The 21,423-nt window shown below is 39.6% G+C and overlaps 1 protein-coding gene across 1 annotated transcript in view; it reads left to right on the top strand.

The window, feature by feature from the left end:
- DERA (deoxyribose-phosphate aldolase) overlaps positions 1-15,708 on the top strand; it is a 110,235-nt gene extending 94,527 nt beyond the window's left edge. Inside the window, exons 7-9 of the mRNA XM_049783701.1 lie at positions 10,366-10,478; positions 14,363-14,512; positions 15,107-15,708. Coding sequence (XP_049639658.1) covers positions 10,366-10,478; positions 14,363-14,512; positions 15,107-15,163 — 320 coding nt within the window. The 3' untranslated portion in view covers positions 15,164-15,708. The remainder of the gene's footprint in view (positions 1-10,365; positions 10,479-14,362; positions 14,513-15,106) is intronic.
- The last annotated feature ends 5,715 nt before the right edge of the window (positions 15,709-21,423 follow it).

Below are 21,423 nucleotides of genomic sequence, written 5' to 3'. Positions count from 1 at the left end.
TTTTTTTTTTTTTTTTGGCCAAAATAGTAGTGCTCAGGGTTTCAGGCTCTTCACTCAGCAATCACTCCTGGAAGGGTTTAGGAGACCCTACGCTGTGGCAGAGATTGCACTCCGGTGGGCATGAAGGCAAGTGCTCTACCCACTGTACTATCTCTTTGGACCATCTGAAAAGTTGTAAAAGGAACTCTGATGATTTCTCCAAAAGTAATTCTTTCGCTGGATTAATACTGGAATGAGGTGAAATGCCTTATCTCCAGAGTAAAGCTTTAGCAACGGGCAATTGTCTCTATTTTAGACTTGGGATGGGCAGTTATTAGGTTCTGGTCCTTAGTAAGAGTTCAAGAGGAAGATCTGCATTATGGGGTCCCATGTGGGAGCCAAAGGGAAACCATATTTAGACAAGGGGAAGATAAGCCCCACCAGGAGTCATTTCTGAGTGTAGCTCAACACCTCCCCACACCTCCCCCACATTAAGATTCACCTTTGAAAGCGAACATTTCAGGGGAGTTGAATTTACACAGTTGTCCACTCTCAGATTCCAGAATCTTTTATCTTATTGATAGATCTTGGGTTGACTTATTCTAACTCCTACTGGAGAAAAGAGGAGGGAGAGGAGGATGACACAAGTGCCTCTTAGAGGTGGTTTCTGTACTGTTGGCTCTTTCCTGGGCATCTACAGGTTTTGTAAGTATTATTAAGTAGAGAAAAATCTAGAGTTCTAGACACTGATTGGGGCCAGAGTGATAGTACAGAGTGTAGGCATTTGTCTTGCACACCTCATACCTAGGTTCAAATTCCAGCATTCTGTATGGTCCTCTGAATACTGGTCTCATAAATATTTGAATGAAAGTTCTTTTTTTTTTTTTTTCCACATTTCTGCCACATCACCTCTACCCTAGGGTTGTTTGGGAAGATTAAGCTGTGTAAAACCACTCTGAATCAGGGAGGAATTTCATTGATTGATCACTTATTTTCAGCCTGGTTGCAGTTCTCAAAATCCATTTCCAATCATCTGTGTTGTAGAAGTAAAAGGAGATTTCTGGCATATTACACATAACTCAAGGACTCTTGTTTGTGTCAAGTGCTGCTAATACATATCTTCGTATGGTTAGCATAATTGTTTCAAATATTCTCCCAGGGACATTTCTGCCAATTACTGGAGATTATAAGCATCGGCATCCCCACCTTGTATCCCATTTAAATCATACTGTTTTACATTATTTTAAATGGCCATATTTTTATTTTCGTTGAGAGGGAGGCAGTGGCCAGGAATGTAGTTCTCAGGAACTAATCGTACCCTCGAGGTATTTGAGATATTTACCAACTCTGAGATTGTGATTGCTTTCTGATTGCCATTCTGCTTGAACATGCCTTACCGCTTAATTGTGATGCTTATTGCCTCTCACATGATGGCCTGGACCAACAAAGAAGGATTTGCAAAGCTCATGACTTGGTTGAGAGGAAAGAATTGAGAGAGCGGTACTTTGAGTTTTTGCCTGTCCCTATTAGACTTGTCCTCCCACTCTAGGAAACCACCATCAACACCATCATGCATTCCCTTTTCACCAATTATCTTGGATCATGGAAGGATGCACTGGGGTTTCTGCAATTCCCAGTTAGGTAATTCTCCCCATATTGATTTTTTTTTTTTCATAGAGATTGTCCTCCACTTCCATCTCTACTCTGGCCAGTTTTTCAGCCATATCACTGGATCTTTACATCTGACCCTAAAATCTTTTCAGATTATTTTTAATAAAAGGTTATAATACTAAAGGTGAGATTTAATTTGGGCCTTTATGTTTTTATACAGCTGCCTTTTTTTTACGGGAAAATTAAGGTGTCCCATTGCAGATTGCAAGTATAAATTAGTGTCAGAATTTCCAAAATCTCTATACAAAACTTGCATGCTAACTTTAATCGGTAATTTCTTGGAGAGCGATAGAAAACATGGTGCTAATGAATAATGTACCCAGAAACCCTTATTATAGGGTTGGCATGAATTCCACTTAATGACAAGCTTTCTCAAGCAGCAGTGGATTTTAAATCCTATTTTTCATTAGTGAAATATAAAATGTTAATAATACCTTTCATTGTGCTGTTCTTTGTTACAGTGTAGTATATATCTTCCATGTTTGGTAGAACTATAGATGGAATCCTACTAGCAATGTCCTCTCTCTCTCTCTCGTAAATAAGATTTGTTCAGGAAATAAAAATGTATGTTTTCTTATTGTTGGCTATATGTTTTTCTAATAATCACATCTGAAGCTTATTATGCAGTAATAGCCTTAAAATATTATTTTTTTAATGTATTACTTTGGTCTTAGTACTAGTTTTTAATCTCCTCTTGTTTCTGTGAAGTCTGAATGAGATTTTCAAAATTGAATAATAATTTGATCCGTTAATCTTTTGAAGCTAGTAATTTTATTTTCCTCTCTTTGCAGTCTCTGAGGTTCGCAAATGAATAGAGCTTCATTACTGCAGTCTGCATTTAATAACCATTATCCATTATCTTGTAATTAAGACTCCCTGTAACGAATCATGAGGACAATGCAAAAATACATAGTACATTTCTTTAATGAACTGGAAAATGTTCATCTTGTTCTATTTAGTAATGAGTTGCTGAATAGTCATTAAATCCACTGGAGAATAGAGCTAGATGGATTTTGAAGACTGTCTTGAGTTGGTGGTTAATCTATTAGAATTAAAATTTCATCTTCTATTTTTATCAACAGCTGATTAGAAGTCATTCTGTTTGACCAAATTGATTAGAAGACCATATACAAGGGCAGCTGTTGTTTAATGAAAGTTTTTAATGAAACTGTACCATGGAGACTTGTAATTATAGGCCTTAGAAAAGCTTTGAGTTGCTTTAGACCACACCAAAAAAAAAAGTATTGAGCTAGAGATTTCAAATTTAGATTTTTTTTGATAGGAAAATAAAAATATATGATTTAATATAATGTTATGAATTTACTATTAATTTTAATTTCATCTCATCAGAGTTGAATGCTAGTCTATTTAGTGTGTTACATTTGACTTTTCAGGCCTTTTATCTCCTCTTATAGTCATTTCATTGAAATTGTGGGCACTGATAAAAGAACATTCATATGGATAGTTCTTTTAATTGTGAGATATTGTCTCATATGGGGTTTTCCCCAAGCTAAACAAAGGTGGGTTTGGTTAATGTCGGATTAATGGAAGCTCTGAGGAGTCTCTGCTGCTCTGTGGGACTGGTAATTCAAAATTCTAGCATTTATTTCTCTAAGGTAATATAGTTTTACAGAGGGGCCAAGAGAAGCAATATTAAAATAAGTAAAACAAAAGTGTGTTCCTCTGTAGTCCCATTGGAAAATTCATTGTTCTTTGGACAGTAGTAAAATACTAATGTGCTTCCTAAAGTACTCTGTGTAATTAAAGCTAGGTCTTCTGCCTAGTAAAAAGAAATAGTGAGTGGTGCCTGCAGGCCTGGCTGCTATTTTGTGATTTGTTTTGTGTGGTTTCTGACTGGCTTTCCATTGTTCTTCTTTAACTTACTCAACACAGACTTCACAGGTGATTAGATCTCATTTTGCAAATGACCTCTATATTCATGTGTCTTAAAATTCATTAGATATGAAAATATAGCCCCTCCCTCAATGCCACCACCATGTTCCCCATATTCTCTCTGTCACACAGATTCTTTAGATGCTTCCATCTATTGTCATTTGCATGTGTCTCATAAGTTTTGTGCTTCCTGTTTGTTGTATTATTCCAAAAAGGCATAGAAATAACTATGTAGAGAAGAAGTGACTGAGTCGCATGAAAGAAGCTTTTCTTTAAGGAGGATGTCCTCCAGAATGGACTTGACAACAGCTTGGAAGAGCCGTTTTTTCCCAGGAGAGCTAGGACAATATAACAGTTTATACATGTTCTTACAGTTTTCCAGGACTCATGCATTTCATGGAGAATAGCAAATAGCATATATGCATACAGAAAATGGCAGAGAAACACCTTGGGATTGGTCTAGCTTTTAGTAAGGCACTGAAGAGGGAGAAAACTAGAGGTCAAGAAGGGCTCTGTTGAGTCCTCTAGTCTGTTACTGTCTAGCCAGGATCTTAGGGTCCTTATCAGTACAGAAGTGTTCTTAAGTTTCTGCCTTGGTCCAGTCTGAGCCATAGAATGCAATAGACAGCTTCTTGCAGAGAGAGATTGTCACTCCTTCCATCTAAAAGCCTCAATCTAGCCTGTGTTAGTGTCCTAGCCCCAGTGAATTCTAAACTTGGAGGTAAGGAAAAAGAAGAATGGAATTTCCAAAAGCTTTGGCTTTTTAATGGTGGTGTTCTTCCATCTGTCCTCACATTTACATTTTATCTTCTTCAAAGTCTATACTAGTTTCTACCAGTTCCATAAAGACTTTTCTTATTATTTTAGCTGATGAGAATCTCTCAGAGTTCAGTCCTTGTCCTATTTCCATAACGCCTTAATATCATAAATTGCAACTTTACCCTATTGATTTCTAGAGAGTAGACGCTTCTCTGATGCATAAGGACTTCTTGGGTTAGATTCAATACTCAAAGAGCTTAGAACTTGCCATTTCTTCCTTTCTTAGAGCAAGAAACAGTGGAATAAATGAACAAACAAACATATTTAAAAAAAAAGTCATTTTCCCCAGATATAAGATATATGTGGCAGATTGCCTTCTTGAACTCTGGAGTGACATAGATTCTGAGTGTACCAGTCAATATGTGTTCACTGGCTAGACCCATTAACTGGTAAAAGATATAAGTAAAAATTTTTAACAATTTATTGGAGCCACACTTGTGTGAATTTTACCTCAAGGAACCCAAGATTCTTGGTCTAAATAGCCAAGAAAGATCCCTTCTTAGCTCTGACAAATGGAGGGTAAAATACTCATTTGACATGTGTCCAGGGCATTCTCATTGAAGACCTGCTTTCCAGGCTGAAGGACTTTATTGGAGTGAGGTGAGGATAGAGGTGGCCACTTCTATCAAAGACCCTAGGTAAAAAGGTCTGAAGCAAAAGCTCTGCCAGGATTAAGAAAACAAGACAAATATAAAAGAGAAAAGCATGCAGTCAGAGGGCTCACAACCTTGTGGACTGAGAGCCCCAATTCTCTATTACATTCCATTTTATTATCTGAAACCAACAGTCATGAGAGGAGCCGGATAATTATATACAAACATCTGCATAGGAAAGGCCAGGGTAATTATATTACAAAAATCTGCTTATCTATGCTAACCTAACCATGCATGCCAAGCTAATGTAAGTCAACAGGAACTATGTGACTGAAGGAACAAAAGGAGCTATAACTGAGGGTCTCTAAAGTAAACATATCTCTGGGACCCTACAGCAGTAGGGCATTTGCCCTGCCCTTAGTTCCATCCCCGGCATCCAATATGGTCCCCTGAGCCTACCAGGAGTAATTTCTGAGTGCAGATCCAGGAGTAACCCCTGAGCACTGTTGGGTGTGGCTCCAAACAAACAATAAGGTGAATATATCTCTAAGGAATCTTCTCTGAGAGAGGTAGCAGAGATTTCTGAGCACAGAGCCAGGAGTGACTCCTGAGCACTGCTGGGTGTGGCCCAAAAGCAACAAAATTATATATATAATAATAAATATTAATGTTTTTAACCTAATGGTAAAAATGGAGATGATCAGTCATATCATAGAGGAAGAAACTTAAGAAATAATAAGCCAAAGGGGATTCCAGAAAAAAAGAACCTAATGGGTCCAGAGCAATAATAATGTCTGCTTCTCTTGCATGCAGCCAACCCTGTTTAATCCCAGCATCCTATATGTTCCATATGGAGTTAGAGGTTAGTTACCAGAAGTAACCCCTAAAAATTGATATGACTCAAAAACCAAGGGAAAAAAAAAGAAAGAATCTGGGAGCAGGTGTTAAGAATGCCTTCACAGGCCCCTCAGTACAAGGGTCTGGGGGAAGAATCAGTGTCCAAAGGTTGGTTGAAAGAAACCTTCTAACCTGAAATGTAAAGGGCGGGGGGGGGGGGGGGACACACCCACAACCAACAGAACCTTCCAGAACTGTGGGATCATTTCTAAAGCTGTGACATATCCTTGAGGCATACGGACAGGAAGGGAAATGCAATTAACATATGAAACAGCCATAGCTAATACTTTACCTAAAGGAACGACAAACCCAAGTACAGAGTGATTATGGGCCCAGAGTAAACTACATCTAGATAGAGCAGATTCTTACTGAAACAAATCTAAGACAAATAGAAAAATCTTGAAAAACAAACATCTTATCTATAGACAAAAAGGGGAATAGTCACAATGGACTTGTGACACTCAAGCTCTTTTTTAGCAAGAAGGGAATAGGGGACCCAGAGCAACAGTACAGCAGGTAGGGCACCTGCCTTTTAAGAGGCCAACCTGGGTGGCTAATCTGGGTTTCATCTCTGGCATCCCATATGGACCCCTGAGCCTTACCAGGAGTAATTCCTGAGTGTAGAGCCAGAAGTAATCCCTGAGCACTATTCCGGTGTGGGTCCCAAACAAACAAGCCAACAATAACAACAAAACAAACAAACCAACAAAAACCAAAGAAGGGAGTAGGCTAGGATTGGAGAGAAATTAGCCAACCTAGAACGGTCTAGTGAAATTAAGCACCTTTTAAACTCCTTTTTCCTCTTCCCCCTACTTTCTTTTTCTTATCCTTCCTTCCTTCCTTCCTTCCTTCCTTCCTTCCTTCCTTCCTTCCCTTCCTTCCTTCCCTTTCCTTCTTCCCTTCCTTCCTTCCCTTCCTTCCTTTCCTTCCTTCCTTCCTTCCTTCCTTCCTTCCTTCCTTCCTTCCTTCCTTCCTTCCTTCCTTCCTTCCTTCCTTCCTTCCTTCCTTCCTTCCTTCCTTCCTTCCTTTCTTTCTTTCTTTCTTTCTTTCTTTCTTTCTTTCTTTCTTTCTTTTCTTTTTTTGGTGGAGAACCTTATCTCAGGGTTTACTCCTGGCTCTGCACTCAGAGAACACTCATAGCAGACTCAGTGGGGACCATATGAGGTACCAGAATTCAATTAGGCCACACGCAAGCCCTTTTCCCCTTGCCCAGCATTTAAAAGTTGCTTTCAAAAGGAATAAGGAGCTACAAAAAATAAAAACTGAAGGAATTCTTCACCATTCATCCTGATCTACAAGTATATTCTTCAGGAAGGACAGAAATGGTTTAGGTTAAAAACTCTGATCTGTCTATAAAAAATGAAGAACTTCAGAGAAGGAATATGTGGAAAACAAGAATACCAAAATTTTTCAAGTTACCGAAAAGAGAACTCTTTAAGGTCAAATTAGAAATTATACAGTAGCTGGTTGTAGTAAGTGGATGGGTGAAAGGAAGGACAGCAATGTGAGTAGAAGAGGGAATTAGGAACACTTTACTAAGATTATGTAGGTATTATGTTATCTAAAGTGGGGGGAACTCAGGCTTTTTCATGTATATATTGTAAAGGAGGGTGCTGCCTCCTTCAAAACCTTACCATTTTCCAGGTTGTGAGACTCTGATTCTTTTTATTCAGTCTCTGAATTTCTCGGAGATGGCTTTTCTGACAGCTCTTTACAGATAGCTCACACTAACCAGTTCCATCCCTCTCTCTCCCTGTGCTCTGTATTGTTCTTTATAGCACTTCATCTCCTCCTGACATTGTGCTGTATTTATTTATTGTCTTTTCTAGAAAATCGGCTCCCCAAAGGAGGGACTTGGCTTTTCTTTTCTTTTTTTTAAACAGAACCTTCCTCACAGCTAGCTCAGTGTCCAACACCCAGTAAGAGCAATGTAGGGTGAAGAAGAGCAGCTCCCTAGGATCTTTCCAGATTGTAACCCTGCCCAGGTCTTCTCTGCATTTGTGAGGATGGAGTACTACACAGTTTTAACAGTTCAATCACATAGGTTTTCTCAGGGTTTTTTTGGAGGTGGAAAGGGCTCCTAAGTGATGCTCCAGATACCAGAATTCCTTCCCTGCAATTCTCTGTCAGTCTTCAGATCACTCCCCATGATGCTTAGGGGAACACACAGTGCTGGGAAACAATTGACCCAGGGTTGACCACATGACAGCCTTAACCCCTGTACTGTCTCTCTGACCCCTGATGGTCTTTTTTGAGCCTTTTTTTTTTTATTATACCCTGAAGCCAGTAAGAATTTCCAGGCCAAATATAAAATAAGAAATAGAAGGTAAGAATTGCCAGGTAAATAACAGAGCCAGCACACCAAACCAGATCTAAGGGTGCAAGTGGGTGTTTCACTTGAACCTGCACCTGTGATATGTGTGTTAGTATTTGAAGTGTTTCTTTCCATTCTTCCTCTGTGCCTTACCCACCGTGTGCTTATGAAAGGTGTGTTGCTTTGAACTTTTCAATCCATGAAGCAGTCACAGAAGTATCTCTTTTCCCATTGAAACTTGCAGGAAAGGGTTAGGTTACTTTTTTTCTACTTTGGTCAATCATTTCTTTGATGGATATTGGGAAATCTGAGAATTGAATGCTTTATGGATGGTTCCAGAGATTCAGTGTAAAGGGCTCCAAATTTGCTCAGGAAGTCACCTAGGAGATCACCAGTTTATATTTAGATTCTGACTTAGGATAAGATCTGAGATTCTGTGTGTGTGTGTGTGTGTGTTTGTGTGTGTATGTGTGTGTGTGTGTGTGTGTGTGTGCTGGATCCGAAATACTGGGATTCACACATGCTTTCTACCACCAAGCCACATCCGAGTCTGCATTATTATGTTTTTAGGTGTTATCACATCCCTAGCAGTGCTTGAGAGCCAACAAAACCAAACCCAGCAATGCTGAGGGACAGGGGAACATTTGGTGCTAGAGTGTGAATGCAGGGCCTCACACTTGAGCCTGCTGTTAATCTGCATCTCTTTGTTTTGTTTTGTTTTTGTATTTTTGGCTACACTGGACATAGTACTCAGGGGCTATTCCTGAGCTTCGAATTGCTCCTGATGGTGCTAAAGAGGATCAGGGGAGCCAAGGACAGAATCTGGCCTGCAGAATGTGTGACCCTAAGATTCAGAAGACACTTAGCATATTAGTGAAGCCATATTTGCTTTGATTAGAAGTACAACTTGCCCACTTATGTCAACCCAGGCAAATGGCTTTCCTGTGAATCAGATTTCTCCTTCTAAATGGAGATCAGGGGTAGAATGTCTACCTCCATGCTTGGGACTACTCTGGTAATCCCAGCACCACCTCACATGTTAAGTGGGTTTTCAGTGGCTCAGCTATGTGTGCATCTGAGGTCCCACAACAAAGTACATTCTCCCCAGCATAGCACAAGCAAATGTATACATGTGGTTAGCACCATATCCAGGTATGCAACTTCTGTTGAGTGCAATGACAATAAATACAAGCCCTGCAGCAAATGTGAAACCCAGTGTTAGAACAACATTAAAGGAATTGGAGGGAAATAACCATTTATGATAAGTACTTTTAAAATGGAAATTATGGGCTGAAGAGATGGCTCAAATGTTGGATTTTTCTTATGGCCAAGGCCTGGATTGGAGCCCCACAACTGGGTGGTAAGGCAATCCACTACTGCCAGGAGTAACCTCCAGACATCAAGCCAATAGAATTTCTGAGCACTGCCAGCTATGATGCCTCACCACCACCACCAAAAGAAAAAAGAAGAGCTGTATTAGACTATAATAGTTGTAATGAGAATGGGCTGACTTGATACTTGTAAATAATACATAGCGCTTTGTGAATCTTAACTGCTATTATTCCCATTATCTCCTTATTAACTCCTAGCATGTTAAAAAATAGTTTTGAGAGGTTACAAGATGCTTGAAATATTTGCAGGTAATGAAGTAGTATGGTGTCTGTCTATGGTGTAAATTCCAATCTGGTTGGAAGACAATGCTTTCATTAAGGACCCAAGTGATGATATTTCTTGGTTATCCACGCTGAGCTGTGTCCTTTCTAGCAGCCATGAGAATAAGAGGGGAGCTGAGTAGATCCTTCAGTTGTGTAGACTAAAATGTTCCAAAAAATGATAATAAGCACAAGGCATAAAATCTTGTTTATTCATCTTAGGTTTTAAATAAACTAACTTGCTTTTAAGAAATAACTTGAAAATATGGAGATAGAGAGTCCCAGGGATACGTAGAACCCTGTTGGTATCCAATTTGATTCATCTGTAGTAAGAGATTTGAAAAGAAGGCACAACATTATTTTAAAAAGAGTTTTTTGTTTTCCAGTGGGGAAAAAACATTTTCTCTTTAAAAATAATTAAAGGAAAATATAGTTGTATTATTCAGGAAAAAAAATATCTTACACCATTTATCTCTTCCTCTGGCTCCCAACATATAAGAAAACAGCTTCTTAATTAACATGGAGTTTTTCCTTCCTTTTGTTTCAGGATCAGATTTTATTAAGACTTCGACTGGAAAAGAAACAGTAAATGCCACCTTCCCGGTAGCTATAGTGATGCTACGGGCCATTAGAGATTTCTACTGGAAAACTGGAAACAAGGTATATTATTGCTAGCAAATTTTCTTTCGAATAAAGATAATGTTATTTATAATACTAGTTGCCGCCATGATAACTGCCTTTCTAGGCAGAAGGTGAGAGATTAGTTTACCTTTATTAAGATAACTGTTTAATTTACCTTGCATCACAAAAGAATACATTCATGGAGGGAGAAAAAACATATGCGATGAACAGAAGGTGAGTGTGAGTATGGGAGTGTAAGTATATGTGATCAAGATGTGAACTCACTTTCTGTCCTTTTATTAACTGAAGACAATTTTATCACTGACAAGAGATTCCTAAATGGGTTCTTTAACGAACTAATTCTGCAGCAACACAGAGGCTTTCTGGTTAGGCGTTGGCCAGCGAAAACAGGTTAATGCAAAAATTAAACTTCCTCGAGGAATGGAAAGAATTGCAGAGTAACATTTATTGAATGATAAGCTGTGGTGGTGATATGAAAAGTATGCAGTATAATGGGAAATAATCTTTTCCTGTCATTATTGAAGGACACACATAAATTGGTTTTTCTGTTGGGAAACCCCCGGTCCAGAAAAACTTATTACTTTTAATAATATGAGGTGAAGAGAAAATTCTCGAGGAGATGAACTTATTAAACAAAATAATGAAATGCTGTGAAACAGGAGGGAAAAGGTAGCTAGACGTTATATAGCTCTTGAATTAAATATCCTTTTATTTTTTTTTATTTTTTATTTTTTGCATTTTATGGCAGCCAGATGTGCTCTTTGGAAGACTTAAAGCTGAGGAGGGTCTGTGTGAGTTTTTGCCAGCTTTTCAAAACATAAAATATATATTGTAAAACCTATGATGTTTAAAGAAAAAATGTGATGGGTATTTTGTTTTGTTTTCTTAAATGAGTTTGTATTTTCCTTATTTTTATCTTCAAATTACTTAAGGGAAAATTAAAGATTTTATTTTTACATTATGGGAGAGGAAGGTATTTTGTTTTTGAATGATACTGTCCCATCCCAAGAAGATATTTTTTCAAACTAATCTCTTGATATCTACCCAGTGGAAACCTCCCTTTCACAAAGGCCTTTAACCCTTTGCCAGGTGGTGATGAACAACTCAGATGTGGCACTAGATTTTGGTTGATCTTGGTCTAGGAGACTTTATTATAGAATGTTTATAGAAGAGAAATGAACTCCCTCTAGAATTTTCCTTTTACAGATAATTGTACATCATAACACACAAATACAAATACAAAAAAGGGGGTAGGACAGGATCAATACCTGCCATGCCTAACTTGTGAAATTTAGCTCAACTCAAGTTAGTTGTTTTTGCAGATACAAATGAAAGGGAGAACTTTATTGGGGGGGGGGGGCTATCTGAACAAGAACTCTCTCTGAGCCCCTAGATGAGGCTCTACCATCACTCACTAAATCATTGCTTCTTATTCTCAACCAAAGAACATCAAAATGTGTAAAACATATTCACAATGCTTGTTCCCTCACCTCCAGCAGTTGAAATAGAAGGGAATTCTCGAGCATCTGTACATAGGTCTTATAAACTCCAAGCTAAGGGGTAAAAGTTATCTCTGGGGACTCAAGTTTGTGTTGTTCTCCATAAATAACTATGGTTAACTATACTATGTTAGTATATGTCAGATCCGAGAAAGGCCAAAAAATGAACAAACTACTTCCCAGCAGAGTCCTTAGATAGTAGGCACAGAATTTCACTAAAAATATCTGCATGGTCAATGTTCCTGACTAGAATCCAGGCCAAAGGGGAAACCCTTGTCTCTTGTTCATTCCATTGATAGTTTGCTTGCTTAGCATATGGACGTGGTCCCTCCCAGCTGTATTCAGAAACACAGAGACACTAACTGTTTTCATTTCCATTGTGTGGTTTCATACAGTGACAATCTTGAGTGCAGGGCTGTGTATACATGGCTTGAGCAGCCCTCACTGTGCAGGGTCCACATCATTGATTTAAGGGGAGTTTACAAATGTGAACTGCTGCCTCCCTGACTCTGATTAGTGACCCTTTCAGAGATCCAGAGGCTTAATATTTCATCACTGATCTCACTGCAGATTTATGTTTTTTATATTATCTCTCCCTGAAAAAGAAAATGCCTGTGCATTCTTTAAAACAGTCAGACTTGGGCCCAGAGAGATAGCACAGCGGCGTTTGCCTTGCAAGCAGCTGATCCAGGACCAAAGGTGGTTGGTTCGAATCCCGGTGTCCCATATGGTCCCCTGTGCCTGCCAGGAGCTATTTCTGAGCAGACAGCCAGGAGTAACCCCTGAGCAATGCTGGGTGTGCCCCCAAAACAAAAAATAAAAACAAAACAAAACAAAAACAGTCAGACTTGCTGACACAACAGGATAGTAAGGAAACTCTAAATGCCACATTGCCTGATTGATATCATTGATAAATAACATGCTTTTAATTAGCATGTATGCCTAGACCAGTTCACTGATCTGGAGGAGTCTTCTCAATTCATCGCATCATTCCATTCATACTTCCTCGTTCCTTCACTCTGATGGTCATGAGCTCCAGAGTCATAGGTAGATATTATTTGAGTCTCTGAGCAATGGTCCTTTCATGTGGGACTGAAACAGAATAATCATCACAGCTGATATCCTTTGAGAGGCTGATGTGGAGTGTAAGTGATAGGAGGGGAGTTCTTGTATGGGAGGGAGAGAGAGAAGTTACTGGAAGGTGAGCAAAAAGGACCTGGTGCTAGTTCACTGGTTCATGGTGCTGGGAATCAACATGACAGGATCCAAGTTAATCATGAGGTGTCTAGTCTGGCTGTTTGTCATGGTCTCCCTTCTCTGACATTCTCTTAGCACTCACCCCTTCCAAGGCAGGATGGTCAAAGGACTAAGTTTTAATCCTTGTGAGATGGATATCATAATTGTTTATTTTTATTATTTATTTTTTGGATTGGAGCCTCACGCAATGGTGCTCAGAGTTTACTCCTGGCTCTGACCAAACTCCTGGCAGGTTTGGGAGTCCACATGGGATGCCAGAAATCGAACCTCATGCAAAGAAATATTCCTATTCACTGTACTATCACTCCAGACCCTTGTAGTTATATATTAGTGGTTATGGTGCCAAGTCCATCAGTGCTTTGGGCCAGGGCCAGTTTACAGGCTCCTGGAAGGTCACTGGAGTCTGAATCTAGGGCCTCAGGCCAGTCTTAGGGTCTACCTCTTCGAACCTCACCTCCCCCTACCATTTTATTTGGATTTCTCCCACCTCTTGAATCTCTTTACTGGAGAGTCAAATTCTTGAAACAAGCCAATTCAGGAAAACAGTTGTTAGATGCAAACACTTTTTTCCTCCTCTCGCCCAGTTAGACATAATTTTTGTAAGCATCATCTGTCGACTGGAATGTGCCTTTTTATCGTCCTCTTCAAGGACTGCTGCAGTGTGACATGTCTCTGTGTTGACCTCTCCTGAGCATGTTTCCGTGGCTTGGCTGATCTGGGTGACAAGCTCCTGCAGGAAAGTTGGCTAGAGTGGCTGACCCCTCTCCTGACTCATCTGTCATGGCCAGTGTGGTCTCTGTGGCCTTGCAGAGGCTTTCTCGGAGTTTTCATTGCTGACACACGCTCATCCCCTCTCATGAAGAGGGTCTCTGTAGTGAGGTGTAGGACTTTTTAATGAGTGAAATATTCAGGAAGGTTTTCAACTCTCCTGAGTGTCTTCCCAGAACCAGTGACATTCTTATTCCATAATCCCGGAGAAGTCATTTTCCTGAGTAAATGGATGTATATCCGTGACCTAATGCTCTTCTGCTGGGTTAAGTGAAATCATTTGTGGAGAGCAGGAAGGAAAGGGGAGACAGAGACAGTGGAGGGCTAGTGGTCAGAAAGGACATTGTCCCCACCATCTTCTCCCCACCACCCTTTCAGGTTGGCTTCAAACCCGCAGGGGGCATCCGCACAGCCAAGGACGCGCTTGCTTGGTTATGTCTCATCAAGGAGGAGTTGGGCAATGAGTGGCTAACGCCAGAGCTCTTCCGAATCGGCGCCAGCGCTCTGCTCCTGGACATTGAGAGGCAGGTGAGTGTCTCTCCTCTCATCCTAGGTTAGATTCACAAAGGGCTCCTGACCACCTCTAGGGGAGCCTGCTGTATCTCCCCAAAGACTCCAGAGTTCCATCCCCATCACCATGTCACCCACCAAAGCCCCAAAAAACTAGAGATGAAGACACTTGATTTTGGTTTTGGTTTTGGGACCACACCCAGGAACACTCAGGATTTACTTTTGGCTTTACACCCAGTGATCATTTGTGGCAGAGTCTCGAGGACTATATGCAGCTCTGGGAATTAGATGTGGGTCAGCCGCATACAAGGCAAATCCTCTACCTGCTAGATTTTTCTCCAACCCACCAAAATGGATTTTGAATGCTTTTTTTTCCATCTCATCACCCCCAGAACTTTTGCCCATTTAGCAAACCTCTTGCTGGAATGGAAGAAATAAAGGTTCTGCAGAACCTCCAAACCATGGTTATTTATAATGAAGTATTCATGAAAAAGATTAATTATTTGCTTTTATTATCAATGATCATTGTTGATTGTGTGCTAGTATTTTTGGAGATGATCTATATATTGATATAAGGGTGATGATATAACTGAACTCTCATTTTTCTCACAGATATACCATCATGTGACTGGACGCCATGCAGCTTCTCATGACCTGCCTATGTCTTGAGTCAGTGACCCATACCCGAAAAGTTCTTTGCGATCAAGTTTGGAAATGACCTTTCTGTATCATTGCTGCAATTATTCCCTTTCCTTTTTTCTTTTCTTTTCTAGTAGTGGAGTGGGTGATTGACTTTTCTCCCTGCAGATGTCTATTGAATTTAATCAAAAGAATAAAGAAAAATATCCAACCACATCTTCCTCCTCACACAGTGCTCATTTTAGACTCCTCTAACATGCTCTTAATTATGGCAAGATCTGCCACTGCTAACTTGGGACGGCTTTCAAAAACATTGATAATGTTGACACTATTACATCCTCAGGGAAAAATTGTGAAACCAGCCCAAGAAACATGCTGTCCTAGAAGACAGGGCAGTGTTCTGAGCTGCCCCTCAGCACTGGTTTCCTTCCTGGAAGACCCGCCTTGTCCACTCCTTTATGAATTGTCTCCTAATGTTATATGCAATTATTGTCCTGATGTTATATGCAATTATTGTCATCAAATTGCTTTAAATTACCTGTTTATTTAAAAATAAACACAAACTTACATCGTCACACTGCCTATTGAAAAACCAATTTGTTGACCTTACAAAGCAATTTTTATCAGTGATTTTCTATCAGTAGAGTCCTTGGGTGTTTTTTCAGATACAAGGCCCTGTGAGCTGTTACTAATGGGAATGATTTAGGTCTGTGACCCAAAATTTCTCTAGCATGGTGCATAGATTTGCTTGGCACTTATTATGTGCTATAAGCTCTAAATTAATCTATTTGACCCACACCTATTTCCTCGGATACGAAGGCACAGTGGGGTTTGTGATGTAGTAGTGTGGACTGATGTTTGCCTCCATCTATACAAGGCTGGCCTGAGGCACTGAGAGCTGCAGTGACTTCTCCAAAGCCACAGAGATCAGCAGAGTACACAGACCTTGCAAGGAGATTCTGGTTGGATCTTGGACACCTAAAAGCAGAGTCAAGTCCTTGCACTCGATGGACTCCCCAATCTATGCTTTTCTGCATGAAAATGTCCTTCCCTTTTATCACCATGAGCACACAACTACAGCAGACACATAGCATAAACAACACAGACATACAGCACACACAACTCACACAGCACAGACATATAAGCACACACAAACACATATATACAATACATATAGAGCACACACATAAGTACAGGCATATACCATAAGAACACAGCACAGACCTCAGTATATACATACACAGAATAGACAAGCACACAGATACACAGCACTGATACAGGCACACACTATACACATTTATGCACGCACACAGCAGAAACACATACACACTGTGCAGACACACAGACACACAGAGAAACAGCACACATGTATACACACGCATGAAGACACACACAGAGGGCATGCAGTGGGTCCTCATAGTGACCTTGCATCATGGTTCCTTTGCTGTTTCTCAGAAGTCCCCAGGACTACATAAAGTTCCCTGAGCAGCACTGGGAATGAGCTGTGAGTCAGAGCTCATACAACCATAAACTCTGTATGACCCAAGTTCACCATGTTTCCCCCAAAAAGGCTAAAGGAAAGCCATAAAAGGAGGCCTACTTCCCCCAGTACCCAAAATTCTGACTGACTTACCTTCTGCCTTTGCAGAGAATTAACCCTGACCGCTGTCTCCTTCCAAACCGAAAGCCCACAAACCCAACATCACAAACACATATCACCTTTGTCGAAGAAATATCCCAAGAAAAACAATAACATACTCTCACCTTTGACACTATCCCAATTTCACAAGGGGCTCTGCTTTCTTCCAGTTAAGCCCAGCTGGCCATTTTAATTGATCAAACGAGAAGGCATTATTATCTTCAATTCTTATTTATATGAGGCATCCATAGACATTCACCTCTGCAGACAATGATAGATGTACAAGGGAAATTAAGGCTGGTGAATCTCTGAAAGCCACTAGAGGCTGATGATGATGGCCTGAGCTTTAAAGGTAAGGAGTTAGGGTGCAAAGGGATACAGTTTTTCCCAGGACTATTGCTCTCTACATCTCCAAAGTCTGCCCCTTACCTGTATCTTGAAATAAAATGTAATAGAAGAAGAACTCTGGTGAATTCTGACTGATGAAGTGCAATAGTTAAAGGTCATGTCTAGGATGACTGTGACTTGATACCAGGTACATCCATGCACTTCTGAGCCTGACGAACAAATGTGTTGGAGCATCATGTGATGTTCTGTGTTTAAAACACCTCAGTTAGTAAATTCCAGCTCTCCTCCACATTGTCTTAACTGGGGAACCAGAATCTTAGTACAGCAGGTAAGGGGCTTGCTTTGCATACATTTGATCCCTGTTTTCCCACTTGGTCCCCTAAGCTTGTCCAGGATAGCCAGGAGTTAGCCCTAAACATTCGCCCCCAAACCCCCCAAAAAACAACTTGTATCATTTTAAAGCCCCAAAATAAACCAAATTATCCTAATTTTTCCATAAAACATTAAGCCGTAAAGCTACTTTCCAAACAACCAATCATAAAGTCTAGGGCCTTAGAAGAGACGAGAAAATATGGTTCTACCTATCATTTTTTACAGGAGAAAAGAAATGCAGGGGGAAAAAGTCAATTATGTGATGTGAATGCGATTGTATTATTAGAGGAAATCAAAGCCATCTGGGAACTTAGCACTCCAGCCTGCACTGAGACCTAACACAGCACATAGCAGGCATGGTTTAGGAGCAGACAACTGGTTACTTGTTTTAATCCTCTGCCATGCTTATTGTTGGTTCATCAGCCTATTGGCTTCTCTTTTGCATCTAGGACTCATCTAAATCGTGTTTTAGAGAAGACCCAACCACCCAAATCTAACCCACAGTGTAGTGCAATTCTTTTCTTTTAGTTTTTTTTTTTCTTTTCTTTTCTTTTCTTTCTTTCTTTTTTTTTTTTTGGTTTTTGAGTCACACCTGGCAGTGTTCAGGGGTTTTTTTTATTTTTTTTTTTTTTTTTTTTTTTTTTTTTTTTTTTTTTTTTTACTCCTGGCTCTATGCTCAGAAATTGTTCCTGGCAGGCTCGGAGGACCATATGGGATGCCAGGATTTGAACTACTGTCCTTCTGCATGCAAGGCAAACACCCTACCTCCATGTTATCTCTCCAGCCCCATCTTTTCATTTGAGATTTCATTTCAGATATTGGAGTGACCTCCAGAACTGAATTTCCAATTTATTTATTTTTTTCCCAATTTATTTTAACATTTGAAATTTACTTTAGTAGAATTTAAAAAAGGATGCATTACCGTAGTTACCATACTTTACAAGTTTTACATTGCTGTCAGCAGTCAGGTTTTATGCATACATCAGTCCACCACATTTCCTACCAGAGTTTATTTCTCTCCACCATTGTCTCAGAATTCTCTCTCTGCTAAGCCCCTCACCTGGATATTATTTATATTAAAGAAAAAAAAAAGGTGTTGTTTGGATTCAAGCTTGCCTATAAATGAGGGGAAAATAACAAGTAATCACAAAACAGTCCCATAATTACACTTATCTTTGCCTCATTCTGGGCTCTTTCAGCGCTAAAGGAATCACAGACTCATTCATTTGCATTAAAAATAGCTTTGAGTTGGGCCTGTGTATAGGAGTGTCATAGATCTCTCTGTGGAAATGTAACCCCCGTAACCCCCTCCTCTTGGCAGCACTGAGGAATGGGAAAATGTATGCTTGGTCCTGCCAGGTAGATCTAACATCAACAAAATCAGTTTCTTGGTTAAAATCAACTTCTTGTTCAAAGGGAAACAAACATGATTTTTTGTACTGTCAACCTGATAATTATTTTTAAACAATATAAGTAGAGCCACAGTGTAGAGATAAAGAAAGAAGAATTTGGATGGATCACACTTTCCAGGGAAATGGAATGTTCTACCCATTTGGGTACTAGGAGAAAGATATGCAGTGAAATCAATTTCTACATTTGTTTTCTTGATTGTGCTCATGGGTCTTACACCCTGGAGGAGAGGATATATTTTATAACTACTACCAAATGATCCTTCCCAGAATTGGCCACAGGTAACATCTGGCAGATATATAAAATACGTAGTAAAAATAATCATTTTTAATTAACTAAAACCTGCTCAAGAGAGAGTCCGAGGAATATCCATCTGGTCAGTTCTTATTTAATAGGGCAAATGAGGATCAGAATGTTCAATGCAGTATCTAGAAATACTTAGTGACCTTACAGTGAACTAAAACTTTTTTAGGAGGAACACGACTGAGGAGAATTCAGAGTAACTAGATAGAATCCTGCTAGAATTCAATTTTTCAAAGATATAGATGGATATAGATGTAAGATATAGATGGAAAGCAAGAAACCTGGGTTTTGTGGCCTTTGCATGGTTCAGTAACAGGAAATGTTTTTTTCAGTTCATTGGTATAGGTAAGATGAGGTTACTCTTTATTTTGGATATTGATAAGAATGAGGGAGAATTCTCAAGTTATCAGAGGGCCAGAGCTTGCAGGAGGCCCAGGTTCAATCCTGAACGACATGGCTCTCTAAACATTTTGGGGAGTGAACTTAGAGTTCTGAGCCAGGAATAGCTCCTAGGCACCTCTGGGCATAACTTCCAAAACAATTAATAGTCATTCGAAATAAAGGTAAAGGAACTGGAGTTATTTCGCCTGAAGGGATTGAAGGTAGCTGATATCCAATGCTTCCACAATTGATTAATTTGGCATTAATGCTTAACCTAGAACCCTATGTTCTCTCTGTAGAAAAAGAACCAAGTTTGCACGTCAATACAGTGAGTTTCCTTAGTTTTGGGAAAGAATAACTTTTGTGCTCTGAAATGTGACTTTAAGAAAGGGGTTCTTCCTGGATACCAAAGCTTTAGTTGTCCTAGCAAAGAAAGTGATTCTCCAACATCAGTTTCCACCAGAGACTGTCAGAGAGTTTATCAGACTTGGAATGCCTAGTTTCCAATTTAGGAAGGTTTGCATGTCCTGGAAGTTATCTGGTGAAGGTGATTCAGGATCATTGAGAACCACTAGAAAAAAGTTGACTCAGAAGCCTTGTATTCTTTTAACTGATGGCCCCAAAGAAACTAAAATGGTAGTTACTGATGTGGAAATACTTAACCAAGACTCTATGTGTCCCATCTAAATTATTTGGTGATATGTAGAGGCTACATTTTCCCCATATCATTTCCTCACCATTGAGTACTAGGAACATATGTATACATTTAGCAATGAGACAAACTTCTCCTGACTCTTACAATGATAAGAGTTCTTCCACAACCAATAAAATGAAAACAAACAAAAAAGACAAAAGATCTTGTCCTTTTTCTCTCCTTTGATTATTTTTTGGGGTTCACATTTCTCACAAGTAAAAATAAAAGACTTAAATATATTCATACTATACCTTTTTGCTATCAAATGTTTTAATTCATGTTACAACAACCTCAATTTTTTTTCTTTCACTGCATCATTTGTGGTACATAGTGACAATGAATGAGGGGCATTCCCACCACCAGTACTGTCCTCCCTCTGCCCCTGTTCCCAGTATGCATCACATATCTCCCCCCTCTACCCCCCAGTAGGCTAGTGCAACTGGTCTCCACTTTACAGTTTGTAGATTGAGCATCCATTCCACCGTCATTGGAGATAAAAAGGATAAGGAAAAGGGGAGAAAAAAATTTGGTGACAACTACCAAAAAAAAGAAAAAAGAGAGAGAAAAAAAGAAAAGAAAAAATGGAAGATAAAAGAAAAAAATGGACCCAGCAAATAAAAATGAATATAAATCAGTTAAAAAATGTGGATTGTACCAGGGGTAAAGAAGTTTCATGAGCATTGAATGGAAATAAAAATGATCATACCTAAATACCCAAAGTCAATGACAATATAATCAAAAGACCCAAACTACAACAAGCTATACACACAAGGGACCTGTTACACGAGCAGTTCAGGGAGCTAAGGATGAAGATATGGGATGCATGCTGGGAACAGTGGCAAAGGGAGGTCAACACTGGTGGTGGGAATTGCCCTAATTCACTGTCACTATGTGCCTTAAATATAACTGTGAAAGACTTGTAATTGACTTTGGTCTCAATAAAAATAATTTAAAAATAAAAAAAAGAAGCCTTGTATTCAACCTAGATACCAAAGTCAAACACAGCCTGTTTGTACTTGAATTCTACCAGCTGCAGTGCTGCTTTTCGTGAAGCTCCCTGGTAAATGTGTGTATTTTCTGCTTTCATGGCCAAGAACAAGAGAAGAAACAGAAGAAATGGCATTATTCCTTAATCCTTTCACA

This window comes from Suncus etruscus, chromosome 11 (genome assembly GCF_024139225.1).
Source record: "Suncus etruscus isolate mSunEtr1 chromosome 11, mSunEtr1.pri.cur, whole genome shotgun sequence".
NCBI classification, from domain to species: Eukaryota; Metazoa; Chordata; class Mammalia; order Eulipotyphla; family Soricidae; genus Suncus; species Suncus etruscus.
This window is presented reverse-complemented; position numbering and strand designations above follow the sequence as displayed.